The 16,979-nt window shown below is 45.0% G+C and overlaps 2 protein-coding genes across 17 annotated transcripts in view; one reads left to right on the plus strand and one right to left on the minus strand.

Moving 5' to 3' along the window:
* Nucleotides 1–4,030, minus strand: part of TCF12 (transcription factor 12) — a 166,581-nt gene extending 162,551 nt beyond the window's left edge. For 2 of the 13 annotated variants that reach the window (XM_081838910.1, XM_081838908.1), the window contains exons 1-3: nt 2,904–3,391; nt 1,974–2,070; nt 1,076–1,148 (exon numbers count right to left, since the gene is read on the minus strand). In XM_081838910.1, the coding sequence (XP_081695036.1) occupies nt 1,076–1,148; nt 1,974–2,054 (154 nt within the window). In that variant the 5' untranslated portion in view covers nt 2,055–2,070; nt 2,904–3,391. Of the gene's footprint in view, nt 1–1,075; nt 1,149–1,934; nt 2,071–2,903; nt 3,395–3,461 lie in introns of those variants that run through there. The other 11 variants (XM_081838906.1, XM_081838897.1, XM_081838912.1 and 8 more) reach the window with 9 other exon arrangements.
* An 8,521-nt stretch (nt 4,031–12,551) lies between these two features.
* ZNF280D (zinc finger protein 280D) overlaps nt 12,552–16,979 on the plus strand; it is a 32,032-nt gene continuing 27,604 nt past the window's right edge. The window contains exons 1-2 of one of the 4 annotated variants that reach the window (XM_081838672.1): nt 12,569–12,656; nt 13,965–14,048. The gene's annotated coding sequence lies outside the window, so the exon portion shown is untranslated. Of the gene's footprint in view, nt 12,657–13,878; nt 14,049–16,979 lie in introns of those variants that run through there. The other 3 variants (XM_081838671.1, XM_081838674.1, XM_081838673.1) reach the window with 3 other exon arrangements.

The following is a 16,979-nucleotide window of genomic DNA, read 5'->3' on the forward strand; positions in this document are numbered from 1 at the left end:
AAAGATTTGTGAGGAAGGACAAGACTCAGATTCCCAGTTAGATTATGGAAATACTTACTAGATTACCCCTGACAATTAGAAGTCAACACAAATAAAAATGCAACAGTGCTTCCAAAACTAATAATGTAGCATTTGATAATATGTTTTATTTTCCTTATCTATAAAAGACAACAAGTACAACAGATCAACACAATTCTCTGAAAATGCTTTCCAATAATGCAATCTCATATCATTCTACCCTGGTCAAACTAAAATAGTCATCTATTTTAGATCTGCAGCTCAATTATGCCTACTGTGAATTTAAAGTAGGATATGAAAATATACGTAACATATGCAGGAGAGAGAAGAATGCCAGAAAACATGTTTTAGGCACAAGGTTCTAGGAGCACTGAACACAGAATAACAGCTCTGCACTGCTGCCATTACAATTTACAGCATTTTTAAAGAAAAGCATCATCTTCAATACAACTCAATTTCAAATTTTATTTCCTCAGCAAATACTTCATCTCCCAATTTAAATGGTTTATGCACATATAAATACACATCTGTTCAATCTGGTCAATATACATTATACATTTGCCTCTCTTTTCCTACTTAATTTGACCAGGTGAACTCTAGAAACAAAGCACTGTTTTCCCTATTTATCTGTACTTTATTCTAGTCTTGCTTTATGCCTTAATTTTGTATAAATTACACAAAAGGCTTTCAACTTCAATATTTGGAATTTATGTTAGTGTTACTTAAGTTACTAAAAGTTTTTTAAAATTCAAAAGAAATATAATCCCAAATTACTGACAAAAAACTGAATATCCACATTTTCACAAATACCTGTCTTCCTGCAAACCCAATATTCTCAATTGAATTAACCTTTAAACTCATTCCACAGCATCAACAAACTAGAGATTCCAGCAGAAAACTAATTCATTTTTAAAGTGTTTACACTGCATTTGTTTTAACTCCTTGAAAACTATATATTTCATCCACAAAAGTTTGTCGTATACAAACTAAGATTCTATATATAACATAATACAACAGCATTGCTCTTGAACTTTTATGTTTTTCAGCTGCCTCTTACCTGATCCACTGAACTGGCTGCTTCCTAGTGTTGTTGGTCTAGTTTTCCCACTATTAAGAGGTGGAGAAAACATCTGCAAAACAAGTGGATGCATTTCAGTCAGAATGGAATGAAAACTAATTGAGTTATGTATATTTGGAATGTAAAAAGGCTGGGAATACATTCATAGAAAAATTAATAGCATTAACTGTGCTTAAAAATGTTTCATAACACAGAATTAGTGGTACAATTTTTAAGGTCAGTTTATTACTCAATATAATAGGCCTATTGGTCAAAATACTACAAGTGCAGGATAACCTAACAAAGCCAAGTAAGTATTCTGTATTTTACTTTCACAAAATACACTTGCTTTAAAAAATAATAATGTAAGACATTGTGGGACATCATCACTTGCTCCCAATCTAATATTACAGTGCAAAACAGGAATAAAGATACTAGGGCTGCAATCCTACACAGACTTACCCGGGAGTAAGTCCAATTCAACTCAGTGAGGTTTACTTCTGAGCAAACATGCGCAGAATTGAACTGAGACTACAACCCTAATTATGGATACATGAAGGCAGGTCCCACGCTTCTGAGCAAATAGGATTAGGATTAAGCTGCTTGGGGTCCCCCCTCCCCATTACCTACACTGCATTTTTACAGAAAAAAACCAACACCCTTTGAGCTATCTGTGGAAAACAAACGAGAAAAGCTATCCAATGGCTATCTATGGGTCAGCTGGATTTTAACCAGTTAAGATGACTGACCCAGAGCCTTCAATACGGGAGTCTACTTATTACATCCAAGTTTCCCCTTTGGCTGAGCCAGAAGCAACCAAGCCCTGCACGCAGCTGCCCCACTTCTCGGTCCGCTTTACCGTGGAGAAGCCATAAGAAGACTTCGAAGAATATCCTACCGCGCTGAAGTCCAGCAGGTCGCTCAATTCCTTGTCTGTCCCTATAGCGGCCATCCGCTGCTGCTGAGGATTCATCTTCATCCACTTACGGAGGGTCCTAAGCGGCAACAAAAGGGAAAGGAAGAGGCGCGTTAACCAAAACAAGGAGGACGGCATCCTCAGCCTTGAGCAGCCCCTCGCAAAGCCAAAGACCATTCTTCTTTCCCCCGCATCTCAAAGGCACCCAAAAGCAGCAGCAGCAGCAGCAGAGCCAACTCCGTGGAAGTTTCTTTCCTCCCTCCCTCCTCCATCCCAGAGATGTTCGCATCCACATAATTTAATCCTCGCCTTGGGGAAGAAAGGCGCGTCTCTGAGTGGAAGCCCGGGCTAGGAAAGCGGGCAAGAGGGGATGCCTAACAGGAGCAGCCCAGAAGGGGAAGAAGCAAGAGCGCCGAAGCGGAGGCAAAGTCCTCCGAGCAGGCCGAGCGGGGAAGGGAGCGGGTGGGCCGATGGAAAGGCGGGCAGGCGCCCCACTCCCGCCCCTCGACGAGGCTGCGAACAATAAGCCTCTCGCCCACCTCTCCGCCAGCCCAGCGCCGCCAGGAACCCGAAGTTTCAGGGGGTTCTCGCGGGAAAGAGAACTGGAGAACGCGGCGCGTGGGCAGGAGGGACGGGGGCCACTAGTTGGGGGCGGGGGCGCGGAGGGGCCAGAGCAGCAGCCCCGCCGGGGGTCTCCTGCCCGCCCAGCCCGCGGCCCCCGCCGCCTCCCAAAACAGGGCGCCGGAGCCTCTCAGCACCAGGCGCGCGCCCCGGGCCGTGCGCGTCCCCGCTTCTCCTCCCTCCGAGCGGGGAGGGAGCCCCCTCCGGCCGCCACCGGCTTCCCTTCCCCTCGGTCCCCACCCCTGCCCGCTTCTCCCGCTCCCTCCCTTCGCGACGCCTGCCTGCCTTTACCCGGTTCCCGGCCCCGCTGCCCGGGTCCAAGTGGCTCTTCTCCTTCTCAGGCGGCGGCGGCAGCGTCGCCACCGCCCCGGAGTCAGTCAGGAGAGCAGCAGCAGCAGCAGCAGCAGCAGCGGAGGAAGACGGAGCGGAGGGGCGAGAATGCCGCGCGCTCTCCTCTCCCTCAGCCCGTCCGTCCTTTTCTTTCTTCCTCCTGCCCTCTTCGCGCTCGGCCGCTCCGTCGACTGCCGCCCGCGGCCTCCCTTTCCTTCCCCCGCCCGCCGGTCTGCCGGTCTGCCTTTCTTGCTCCCCCGCCCCGTCTCGACGGAACTTGCGGGGCCTCCCCTCAGGCAGACATTTTTGGGCTTCGGGGCCTCAGCACCGCCACGTTCAAGGTTCCTGCTCTGTATCCCTCCGCGCTTGGCGGCGGCGGCAGCAGCAACCTCAGCAGCAGCGCCGCCAAGAGCGCGGAGGCGATTAACCCTTCTCTGCCTGACGAGTGGTGCCGCCGCCGCCGCCGCCGCCGCCTTAATAAGGCCAGCGGCCCTCACTTAGTCTCTGTGAGGTAAAGACCTGGAGCAGGGAGAAAGCGGGCGCTTCTTCTCCGGCCGTGGGCCTCGTCTCCTTGCCAGGTCCCGCCCGCCTCTTCTCCCCTCAGCGAGCCAAGAAGCGGGCGCCGAGGAGCCAGGAGGCCCAGGTGGGCGGGCGGGCGGCCCCGGCGCTACTTCCTCCCGCAGGCGCGCTTCAGGGACCTGGTCTCCAGCCGGCTTCCTTGGGAGTAAGCGCGGCTCTGAGCGCAACGGGACTTGCCCCGCGTAAAGGCACCGAAGAGGGGCGCCGAGTTTTCACTCCGGCTCAAGAGTTCCGGATCAAACCGGCTGCCTCAGTCTTGATTCTCGGCGGGAAGGGGAGGCTTCGCTTCTTTCTAGAGGGCCAGCCGAGGAAAAGCAACCCCGAGCCTTGTGGCTGCCTCAGAATAGCCAGGCCCTGGAGGCTCCACCAGATGCTGTGTTGCTTCTACTTCTCCTGTTGGCTTTGTAACAAAAACATGCAACTTATCCTTAAGATCAGCCTCCATAAAGTGGCATCAATTTTCAAAAAGGAATCGTTTGGCCCTCTGGGTGTTGCAGAACTACAACTCCCATTAGCCCCAGCACCATGGGAAGGAAAGTTCTTGTTGAGCCACATCTGAATGGTCAAAAGTTCCCCAGTTACAGGCTGGAAAGCAATATTAAAAACAGAATTATTGAGCCACCATAGCTTCTTCACTAACCCTTTAGATGCCTTTGGGAATGTCAATAAGCATGTTGATAGCTTACTATGTGTCCTTAAACTTACAAAAAGCTTTTGACAAAGTACGAAAAGGGATTGCAAGCAACTCCAAAAAGATTTCTCCTAACTGGCTGGACAGGAAGTAAAATGACAAATGCAACTCAATGCAAACAAGTGTAAAGGGCTGGACCTGGGGCAAAGAATCCTAGTTTCACATATATGCTCATAGGGTCTGAACTGGTGGTGCCTCCCCAGGAATAAAACACTGGGGTTGTAGTAGATACCTCAGATGTAGATGTTGATCCATTGTACAGCAGCTGAAAAAAGGCAGACTCCACATTAAGAATCATTAGGAAAGGAACTGAAAATAAAAGTATGTACAGTTCTGGTCACTTCACCTCAGAATGGATATTGTGTGAGCTGGAAAGGGTTCAGAAAAGGGCAACCAAAATTATCAGGAGGACAAACTTGCAACATATGGGGCTTTTTAGTTTAGAAGAAAGGCGAGTAAGAGGAGACATAAGAGGTGTATAGAATTATACATGGTAGGAAGATTTAGGACAGAGACAAGTGCTTCTTCACACAGTGCATACTTAAACTATAGAATTAGTTCCCACAAGAGGTAGTGATCCCATTGGATGGCTTTAAAAGAGGATTAGACAAATTCATGGAGGATAAGGCTATCAGTGTCTATTAGCCACAATGGCTATGTTCTATCTCCATTATCCAAGGCAAAATGTATTTGAATGACAGTTATCTAAGAATCACTGGAGGTGGGGGTGCTGTACTCAGCATACATGTGCATCTGTTTGGCCATGGTTCTTATAGTCTGCACAAATCTCCCCAAGGCATAGCAGCCCTGAGGGGGGTGGGCTGTGTGTGTGATGGCAACTCTTTGTGCTGGCTTTCACTCAAACAGGAATCACCAAGGATGAGTTACTTTAAATTAGTTTTTTTAAAAGGTACAACAAAATACTTAAGATACTTGCATCTTATCCTTCCAAATTTCTTTTAACATAGCAGGGCTTTAAAATGCACAAGCATACAACATTAAAGCAAATGTGATGGCAGAGCAACAAAGATGGTGAGGGGGACTTGGAGACTAAGTCACAATGAGGAAAGGTTGAAGGTGTTGGGTGTGTTGAGCCTGGAAAAGAGGCTTCAAATACCTGTAGTTCAAGGGCTCTCACATAAATGATGGAGCAAATAGGTTTTCCATTGGTCCAGTTGGTAGGAACCGAATGAATGACTTAAAATGCAGGAAAAAGGAGATAAACAAAACAGGAAGAATGGTGTGATTGTAAGAGTTGTTCAACAGTGAGCAGCCTACCTTGAAGAAAGGTAAAGATTTATTTGCAGAGAGGGGATGGTCAGCTGTCAGGGATGCAATAGCAAAAGATTTCATGCATTGACAGCAGTGGGGGTTAGATCATTAGGTGGTTTTAGAAGTATTAATTTTGTTAGTTACTTTATTTCATCTTAGTCATTCAAGTCTTTATTTCTGGTCCACCAAAATAACTGAAGGTTGTTTATGTACAGTGCAGCTAGCATATTGTGTATATTCAGACCCTTAGCTCTGACCCTGAGGTTGTTGTGAACATAAAATGAGACAACCTCCTACATATATTGCTCTGAGCTTGAAAGAAGTATGGGATAAAAATGTGATAAACAGAAATTAATGTAAAGAGTATTTGCACAAATTCAAGAGCTTGCATGTTACTGGAGGTGATTTACATGTGCCATAGGAGGTAGTGTGGGGCATAACACAAAGAAAGGAAAAAAACACATCCATGTCATCTTACATCTACTTGCTCTGGTACAGACACATCAATTTTACCAACATAGGCATGTCAGCATTTTTAGGATTGGTGCATAAAAAGGTTTAAGTAACGACGACAACAGTATTTGCTTCACATACAGGCAGTACATTATTTTTAATAGTCTGCTCTAAGCCTTTGTGCAACGTGGGGGTGGAAGGAAATCAAATGTGTCACTACCTTTTGAGTCAAGTGTGTGCCAGTGATGGATGAGGCAACGGTACCAATCAATAAGTCACTGCATCGTCAAAAAGCGAGATGACAAAATGTCTACAGTGTCTCGGCCACCAGCATGAGCAAATATCTATAGATAATTAACAAAAAATTAAAAACAGCTATGCACAACCCAATCTTGAGCAATTCTAACGTCTGAGGGATGTATTCCCAACTAAGTATGCACACAACTGTAGTCGTGCAGCACAATACTATAAATATCTACTCAAAAGTTAAGTCTCATTGAGTGCAGTGAGGCTTGTATCCAGGAAACTGAGTATAGGGTTTGCAGCCCTAATCTGTAGGATCCATGGACTTATTAAAGGTTACAAATGACAAACTAACCTTTAGTGAAATAAATAACACTGCACTATTTCTCATTGTATAGTAACTGATTCTCGCCCATTTAAGTTCTTCCAAAGAACTTGGCCTTTTCCACTTCCAAATGAAAAGCAGGCTTTGTTAGATTCTTTTTTATGGAGCTTCAAATATAAGGAATGACCCATAATCACCTATATATAAGCATTTATACATTGCCCCATTATTCAACTTTGCTTCTGTCACTAGTTGCCATTGTTAGCTGAGTGTTGATGTCAGCCATGGAACATATACTGCAAATGGACCAGATCTCTTAAATATCAGTGCTATGTCCTTTGCAAATGATTTTGTCTGTATAAATGAAAATGAAAGCAAGGCAGTTGAACTGTCCATCAAAATTAAAAACTGGTAGATGCTGTAAGCACTCCCCGCTTTCATCCCATAATGTCCATGTAAGCAACTTCTTTCTGTGTAATTAGCATTGGGAATATTTTAAGATTTATTTATCATTTGTGCATTTGCTGTCCTGGGCTTCCTTTGGAAGGAAGGGTGAGATAAAAATAATAATAAATAATAATAGTTTTAGCACAGATGGAAGGAACAGCATTTTACCTGATACAAAGAAATTGGTGATTTCTTAAACTGTTTCCTGATTGAATGGCTTGGCATTTAATACTTCATTTGGAACTGCAACAACCACAGAGTCAAGTTCTCTTGAAGGTAGAGTGGCTTTATCCACCAAAAGTATAGCTAGTGGGTCCTTAAGGATAACACGGGTTCTTCCCCATACTGGGAGTTGGCAACCTCTGGACTGACTGAAAGTGTTCCGCTGGCTGCCCATTTGAGGATACAGTGCAGTTTGCAAAATGTGTCATCTTTGCCACCTGTACTGCAGCATGGTAAGCACAATTATGTGCCCTAACTGGTGTTTGGGCAACGTCAAAACAAGACTTGTATCACTTGTGCCCTAGTCATCATCTGGCTTGCTTTATAGCCTGCAGCTTCCCAGAATACTAAGAAGCGATAATGGCTCAGCAACACTGGAAGGAACAAGCATCCATTGTGGCAGCCACTCATCTCCTCTCACCATTCCATAGCAACAGAATAGTAGGCTTTCTTCATTATTTTGAATAGTTCTTTTATGATACTTGCTTTTTCCTATGTGAAATCTCATGAGGAAGAAAACAAAACAAAACAACCAAAGCAATATAAATGTGCCAGTCGTTATTGATGGTCAAATTTGGGTAATTAGAGCAGTGGGTGTTGATTGAGAGAGATTAATGCTTTATTGATCATACACACCATACTTTGCTGATTGAAGGTATTTCTCCAGTGCAATTGACCTTTTCCCCCCTTACTGCTGCATAGCTACACCCTGGGCTGGCCACCTGAATAGTTAATAGTTTGCATTTTATTCAGTTTACTGTTTTTTCTTTGTGTTAATTGTACTTCTTGACATGTATCTTTAATGAACCTCAGTAAAATAATTTTGAAAAATCAACTTTTGGGACTGAGATTATTTTGTGGGGGCAAGAAGAGTGCAGGGAGACTGAAATTTGTTAGAATGCAGTGCAGGCATGGTGGCTCCAAATAATATCCACAGCTTATCTCCATATTCCTTCCAGTAGCACCTTAAAGACCAACTAAGTTAGTTCTTGGTATGAGCTTTTGTGTGCATGCACACTTCTTCAGATACACTGAAACAGAAGTCACCAGACCCTTCTATATAGTGAGAAGGTGGGGAGGGGTATTACCCAGAAGGGTGGTGGGATTGGGTGATTGGCAGATAGCTGTGATGAGCCTGTTGACGACTCTTAACGACTGCAATAGGTCTTACAGGAAAAAGCAAGGGGTGAGAAGGTGAAAAATGAAAAATAAGCCATTTTTCACCTTCTCACCCCTTGCTTTTTCCTGTAAGACCTATTGCAGTCGTTAAGAGTCGTCAACAGGCTCATCACAGCTATCTGCCAATCACCCAATCCCACCACCCTTCTGGGTAATACCCCTCCCCACCTTCTCACTATATAGAAGGGTCTGGTGACTTCTGTTTCAGTGTATCTGAAGAAGTGTGCATGCACACAAAAGCTCATACCAAGAACTAACTTAGTTGGTCTTTAAGGTGCTACTGGAATGAATTTTTTTATTTTGTTTTGACTATGGCAGACCAACACGGCTACCTATCTGTAACTTATCTCCATATGTGATTAAAATGCTTTATTATATTTACCGTACATCCCATCTAGGTCAGCAGTCACCAGTCACTGGCATTCATTGACAAACAGCAAGTGATCAGAAGCCATTAAGCAAGTATCTTCAGCTAAACTCATCAGCTAAGCATCATTGTCCATTACAAAGCTAGCAAGCTAAAAATAAATAAAAGGGGAAAAGGCTATTTCTCAATGGACACCCTAACCTTTTATATGCTGTAGTTTCCAGGAGGGGCATGTTACAGAAAACCATAGCAGCTTGTGAAATAGTCGCATTTGAAATAAAGAGCAAATTAAGAGTTATAAAGCTTTAGAGTGGAATGCCTTAACAAACAGAATTTATGTCAGAAAAATCTGTGCTGCTTTTTCTCTTTCTCCCATGCAGACACTCCTTGTCCCAGAAAATATGTGACTTGTTGAAAGTATAAGTTACAGTTGTTCCCTGATGTAACAATTCTGAATGGAAAGCAGCCTCAGAAAAAATAATGCTGCCACCCTTTCCTGCCATTTCTCTAGCCTTATCAGCTGGCTGAAAAATAAAATATTAGCCTGTCTTCAATTGTCAAAGTGATGAGCTCTTTTCCACTGACTTGAACATGGTCTTCTGAAAAAACTAATTTTGGGGATTGGCAGATCTGGTGGGTAATCCTGGATTCGAGTAAAGTATACGAATAGCTTTCACACGAAAAATATGAATAAATATGACATTTTAAAGCATTGTCAAACTTGGATAAGTATCTATGTGTTGCAGAAGTTTGACATCTCCACTCCATCTGCCCAAATGTCCAGAACCAGCTTCCTGAGGCAGTGTTGAAAAATCCTTTGCACAAAAAAGAAAGGTTGCAAGGGAAGGAAACAGAGTAAATTCCATCAACTAGCTGGTTTATTTAATTAAAATAATACAGATTTTAAGAGGAGAGTTAATCTGAGTGGAGGCCTGTAGCTGAATCAGGCTGCAAATGTGAGCCCAAGAGGTTTAAGGGCAAAAAAAGCAGCCATTTAGCCATTTGGGATGCTTTATACAAGGGGCGGGGGCGGGGGGAATTGAGGTTTCTCTTCATCTGTTTTCTCTTCACTTTCCCCAAGCCAGAAGGGAGTGTTGTGTCCTGGGTGGGTGTGTAGAACAAGATAGCAGCCACAAAAGGAAGAGTCCCAAGTGAATGTGGCATTCCTGGCAGCAGGGCTCCTATGCTTTGGACAGTTGCCTGGCAGGCAATTCAACAGGTTCAGCTTGACTGGCAGGTAGAGTCAGTGCCTCTGAGAGAGCATGAGAAGTGCACGGCTGCCAGATCAGGCGAAAGGGGCCATTCAGTCCGGCATCCACAGGGACCAACCAGGTGCCCATTATGGGAAGCCCATGAGCAAGAGACACACTCAAAAGCAGCCATGTGTCCGAGTTATTTGTCCCCGATAGCCTTTGTCCCCCATGACTTTTGCCTCACCCCTTTATAAAGCCCTCCAAGTTGGCCGCTGTTATGTACTGAGTTGAATAGGATCCAAAATGCAGCAGTCTGATTGGTCCTAGAACAATAGGATTCAGAATGCAGCAGTCTGGTCTTAGAACAATAGGATCCAGAAGGCAGCACTCTGATTTGTCCTAGAACAACAGGATCCAGAATGCAGCAGTCTGATTCATCCACAGGAGCCACCCAATCCAGCTCCAGGTAGAAGTGAATCCGCAACCTGATTGGCCTACAGGAGAATCCTGGAATTAGCCAATCATGTGGGGCCCATTGTGTAAATAATGTACGGTATATAAAGCAGTTACAGATAGGTAGCCGTGTTGGTCTGCCATGGTCAAAACAAAATAAAAAAATTCCTTCCAGTAGCACCTTAAAGACCAACTGAGTTAGTTCTAGGTATGAGCTTTCGTGTGCATGCACACTTCTTCAGATACACTGAAACAGAAGTCACCGGACCTTTCTATATAGTGAGAAGGTGGGGAGGGGTATTACTCAGAAGGGTGGTGGGAATGGGTGATTGGCAGATAGCTGCGATGAGCCTGTTGACGACTCTTAACGACTGCAATAGGTCTAACAGGAAAAAGCAAGGGGTGAGAAGGTGAAAAATGGCTTTGTCATGTATAATGAGATAAGAATCCAATGTCTTTGTTCAAACCAGGTCTCTCCATAGTTTTAAGTTTGGTGATAAGTTGCAATTCAGCAGCTTCTCTTTCCAGTCTATTTCTGAAATTCCTTTGTAATAGAACAGCTACTTTGAGATCTTGTATAGAATGTCCTGGGAGATTGAAGTGTTCTCCTACTGGTTTTTCTGTCTTGTGGTTCCTGATGTCGGATTTATGTCCGTTTATTCTTTGGCGTAAGGTCTGGCCTGTTTGTCCAATATAGAGAGCTGAAGGACACTGTTGGCATTTTATGGCATTTGTTGGCATTTTATGCCATAAAATGCCAACAGTGTCCTTCAGCTCTCTATATTGGACAAACAGGCCAGACCTTACGCCAAAGAATAAACGGACATAAATCCGACATCAGGAACCACAAGACAGAAAAACCAGTAGGAGAACACTTCAATCTCCCAGGACATTCTATACAAGATCTCAAAGTAGCTGTTCTATTACAAAGGAATTTCAGAAATAGACTGGAAAGAGAAGCTGCTGAATTGCAACTTATCACCAAACTTAAAACTATGGAGAGACCTGGTTTGAACAAAGACATTGGATTCTTATCTCATTATACATGACAAAGCCATTTTTCACCTTCTCACCCCTTGCTTTTTCCTGTTAGACCTATTGCAGTCGTTAAGAGTCGTCAACAGGCTCATCGCAGCTATCTGCCAATCACCCATTCCCACCACCCTTCTGAGTAATACCCCTCCCCACCTTCTCACTATATAGAAAGGTCCGGTGACTTCTGTTTCAGTGTATCTGAAGAAGTGTGCATGCACACGAAAGCTCATACCTAGAACTAACTCAGTTGGTCTTTAAGGTGCTACTGGAAGGTATATAAAGCAGATATTCTGGGGGAACTTCAATTCCTCCTCACCACTATGAGCGGAATAAAGAGCATGAAATCCACTCTCGCCATCATCACACACCCCCAGGACTGGATTTAGGTTTGATGAGGCCCTAAGCTACTGAAGGTAATGGTGCCCTTTATATGTCCAGCTGTCCTTTGTCAACAACAAATTGTTGCTGTTTTTTGTGTTGAATATATGGTATATGGTAAATTATGGACCTAATAGGTATCTAAAGCCATTTGTCCATGTTGCCATGCAACCAGTCCATGCAGAATGTAGTCACCCTATACCTTATATAGAAATGAGCAAACTAGTGATATTTTAGGGAGCAGGCTAGCAGGCGGGGCCCATTACTTACATCATAGGAACCTACACAACATAAACATGTTGCTGCATGTAGGTTTTTTTAAATTTCTTTTTTATCTTATATTTTGGAAATGTACATCCAGTTTTTTCCCCTTAAAATTTTTTTGGGGGTCCCCAAGAGAGTGGGACCCGAAGCTATAGCTTGTTTAGCTTATACGTAAATCCGGCACCGCTTGACGCGCCCCACTCCCCCGTCTTGTGGCGGCCAGTTCCGCCGCCTAAAGCCCTCCGCGCTGCGTCGACAGCGCCTTCCTCTCGCGTTATTCGGCCTCCGGAGGGGGAAAAGAAGGGAGGGCCGCCCTCCTCGCCTCTCCCAGCGGCTGGTACCCGGAGCTGCCTCCGCCCTCGCCCGGGCCTGCGGCCGCCCTGAGGGGAGCGGAGGGCGGCCCGGCGGCCTCACGCCACGCCCCTCGCGCGCCCGCCCGCCCGCCGCCAGGAGGCCGCGAAGGAGCAGGAGGAGGAGTTGGAGGCGGCGCTGCTGCTGCCTCCGTCGTCGCTGCTGCTGCCGCCGCGGCGCCTCCACAGGCTCGGCCTGCTCCGCTCTTTCCTCCACCCTCCCGGGCGGCCCGCGCGCCTCCTCCTCCCTCAGGCGCAGCACGGTAAGCCCCTTCCCTCCCTCCCTCCCTCGCCCGCCCGGCCCGGGCCTGCTCTCCCTCACGGTGGTCCCTCAGGAGGGATTGTTGCCTACGAGACCGCCGCCGCCGCCGCCATCTTGGCTGGGAGGGAAGCCCGGCCTGGCGGTGACCCCGTGGCTTAGGCAGGCCAGCTCGCCGCCTCCTCCTCGGCGGGCCTGCCTGCGGGGCGGCTGTGAGGCCTGGCCTGGCCTGGCCTGGGTTTCGCCTGGCGAGGGGGGGCGGGGTCCAGCGGCCGGCGAGGGGAGGCGGGCGAGGGCCGGGCCTGGTTTGGCGGGAAGCTCCCTCTCGGGGGATGGGGAGATGGCTGGAGCCCCGGGGGAAGGGGGGCGGCGGCCCTCCGCGCAGCATCTCGGGCCCAGACCCAAGCAGTGTCGGGGCTGCACCGCTTTCACACAAAGGGCTTTCAGGTGTGCTTGGAAGGAAGCGGCGGGCGCTAAGCGGCTAGCTTTCTGCGCGCAGGGCCTTTTCTCTCCTCAGGGCCAGCCCATGTACCGGTTCTGGCTGCTCTAGGACAGTGTTTCCCAACCTTGGGCCTCCAGCTGTTTTTTGAACTACAATTCCCATCATCCCTGACCACTGGTCTTGCTAGCTAGGGATGATGGGAGTTGTAGTCCAAAAACAGCTGGAGGCCCAAGGTTGGGAAACACTGCTCTAGGAGACCTTGTCCCAGGAGGAACTTGAAGAAAGGCTTGCTGAGTCCGTGTAGCAAAAGCAGCAGGGAGCCTTAGTTTGATGGGGAAGGGTGAGGGGTTAAGATAGGTCTACTCTTGTTGAATAATGTGCTGTTGGAAGTGGGTTAGTTACAGTGGTACCTCGGATTACATACGCTTCAGGTTACAGACTCTGTTTAACCCAGAAATAGTACCTCGGGTTAAGAACTTTGCTTCAGGATGAGAACTGAAATCGCGTGGCGGCGGCGGCAGCAGGAGGCCCCATTAGCTAAAGTGGTGCTTCAGGTTAAGAACGGACCTCCAGAACGAATTAAGTACGTAACCAGAGGTACCACTGTACACGTGTTTGTTGTTTTTCATAGCAGACTTTCCCAGGAAAGGGGTGGTGGTGAGTTCACATGAGAAGAAAATAAAGGCCAGGAACAAGCTTTCAGCTCTCCCCAGATGCTGCTACACTTGGAACACTACTTCTTCAAGGTGATCCCAGGATAGACAACAGTTTGTAGCCATCTCAGTTCAATAAATAGGATTTGTAGAATCTCATATTTGTACAGTTGGAGGAGACCCACAGTGTCATCTTGTCCAACTCCCTGCAAAATAGGAATCACATCTGAAGAATCTCTGGCAGATGGTCATCCACCTGTTTTAAGAACCTTCGATGAAGGAGAGCCCACCATCTTCCAAGGTAGTCTGTTCCGCTGTCAAACAGCTCAGGCAGTTCCTAATGTTTATTTTGTATCTCCTTTCTTGTAATTTGAATCCATTGGTGTGTGTTCTACCCTCTGTAGCAATTGAAAACAAGACTTGCTTCATCTTTCATGTGACAGTCTTCTAGATATTTGAAGATGGCAATCATACCACCTCTCAGTCTTCTCTAGGCTAAACATATGCAAGTCCCTCAACAATTCCTCATAAGGCTTGGTTTCCATACGCTTGAGCTTGTTGGCCACCCTCCTCTGCACACATTCTAACTTGTCAGTGTCCTTTAATGTTCAAAACTGGACACACTGCTCTAGGTGGGGTGTGACAAGAGGAAATGGAGTGGTCCTGTTACTTGCCTTGGCCTGTACACTAGACTTTATTAAACGTGGAACAAGCATTATGCCCATATCCTTCCTTCTGTTTGTTGCTTAATCAAATATCTTCTAAAAATTAGCTTTATTTATAAGAATATTTATAAACCGGTAACTCGTAACACAACCAAGTCAGTGTACATTAAAATCATTGGAACACAATAAAGCTTTAAAGTTGCATAACAAAAGACCAACACTATTTATAAATACAAAAGGAAATTCAATATTTAAAAGGCAATATTTAAAAATCCTGAGGTATTAACATAAGATTATTATAGAAATCATCTTAGAATAACCTTGTGTGAAAAAAAAATGCAGGGGCCTGTTTCTTCTCATACACTACCAGGTGTATGAAATCCATTTTCATCTTAAATCTGAAGATATACAAACAAAACATTGAGTCTGCTGATGGCACCCTCACAAGAACTAAGGAATTGAAGTTAAACTGAGCACATACATACAAACAAAACACCTTACAGTCTTAAGACATTCAAGTTACATTCAAGTGTTTTATTGCTAAAACAGAACTGTTTAATTTAAAATTGGTCCAGTTCAGGCATAACTATCTATCTGAAAACACACTTTGCTGCTTTCAGTCAGTAATGTTTTATTTGGGACAGGGAAACATGTGGCTCTACAGATGCTGCTGGACTAAAATTCACATCATCCTTGACCATTGGCCATACTGGCAAGGACTGATGGGAGATGTAGTCCAAAACATTGAAAGACAAGCATTTGGAGAGGCCTAGTAAACAGGACTGCAGCCTTAGGTTACTTTTATTGTGTAACTGTAACAGACTGAATATTGAACGAGAGAGAGAGAGAGAGAGAGTTTGTGTGTGTGTGTGTGTGATTGTTTTTAAAGAAAGGCTCACAGTAAGGTAGTTTGAAGGCAGCTTTCTAGCACTAATTAGAATTCTCCCATTTGTAAGACAGTGCACTTAAGGAGATACAGCACTGTGCTGCTTATATGAAAAAAATTATATTTAAGGACAGACAAAGCTAACTATCGGTTCTTATATTTTTAGCTCTTTTGCTTTGTTCCTGCGTAACCTGAGATCCTAATACCTTACACACAATGTTAAACATAATGTTAAGGATTCCTCCATTGCCATTTTTAGCAAGTTGTAGAGAGCAGCTTAGTGCAGTTATTTCAGCTAAAGTTATTTCAGTTATTTCATTTTAAAAAATCTAGGCAGAAGAGTTCTATAACTCTTAGATTTTTACACTGTGTTGTGAGTTCTAAGAAAGATGGTATGTTGTTACAGTGGACCAACAGAGCCAGCGGTGGTGGTGGCAGCTGTTTGCTTTCTTTAGATTACTGTTGTTTTCCAAGCACTGATCTCACCGCATCAGCTATTACCTTAAAAGATGCTTCCACCGTGCTGGAGTAATGGATTTAACAAAAAAATCACAAAATTGATCAGTTTTATTTAGGAATCTTCTTTCCTGACTGTATTTATGTTTTCAGATGTTCTCAGCTTTATTTATCTCAAGCTTTCATTAAGTAACTGTTGACTTCGATAAAAACTTTACTTCATTTAAAATTGTTTTATTGTAATTTAAAATCATTCCTGCCATTGGCTGCCTTGGGTGCTACTAAAATAATGTTATAGATTTGGGAGTGGAACCCCACCCCCTAAACCCTAGAAATTAATAAATGGTAAGATTTGTATTATTTGGGATTTGAAGGGAGAACTACAAACTGCAGAGGAACCTGGCCAAGCTAAGGCCATTAAGAAACAATTGAGGGTCATTGGCAATGCAAAATGATTGTCCTTCCCCCCTGCCCTGAGATGCGAACAGAGACTGGGGTAAGGAAGGTTGCCATGGTAACTCTGTACTTGAGGAAAAGGAAAAGGGAATCTGGTAGCAAGAGGTTCTGGGAAGGAGGAGGAGGAGGAGGAGGAAGAGAGACTGGGATCCACCTGTGGGATCCTGGGTGAGTTCCTAGAACCCCATGGGCTCTTGCCACTGCTCAGCAGAGAGGGGGGGGGGAGGCACTCAACTTTTGTAACAATAATTATTAAATATGTTTTGATTTTACTTCTGTTGAAGAATTTAATTCAGCTGACTGCCTTGTTTAGATTTGCTGGTCCTCTGCTACAAAGAGATTTCACTACCTTTCTGTTTATCCTTCTCTTTGCTGCATGCAAACTGCCCTGCCCCCCTGAGTGTTTTTCAAGGGACCACCACTCATTTGTTGTGTGTAAGGTCTGTGTTCAGCTGTTTCAATCCCTGGAATCAGTAGTTAGAGAAGTCCTGTGTCTGAAACCCTGGAAAGCTGTTGCCACGCAGTGTAGACAGTACAGAATTTAGATGGACCAGTGATCTGATTGTGTATAAGGCAGCTTCCTATGTTCCAAAGTATGGCTTGTCAACATATAGTTATTAAGCCTTAAGCTCTACAGTAGAGATCTGGCCAATATTTGTTGTGATAAACCTGCTCTTACCTGAGGCAGAGACAATGTATAACTTGTGAAATGAGGAGATAGCAAGGCTGCTTCTGGAAAGAAACAGAATACCCTGGATGCAGCGGTTTA

This window comes from Podarcis erhardii (assembly GCF_964252035.2).
Source record: "Podarcis erhardii genome assembly, chromosome: 14".
NCBI classification, from domain to species: domain Eukaryota; kingdom Metazoa; phylum Chordata; class Lepidosauria; order Squamata; family Lacertidae; genus Podarcis; species Podarcis erhardii.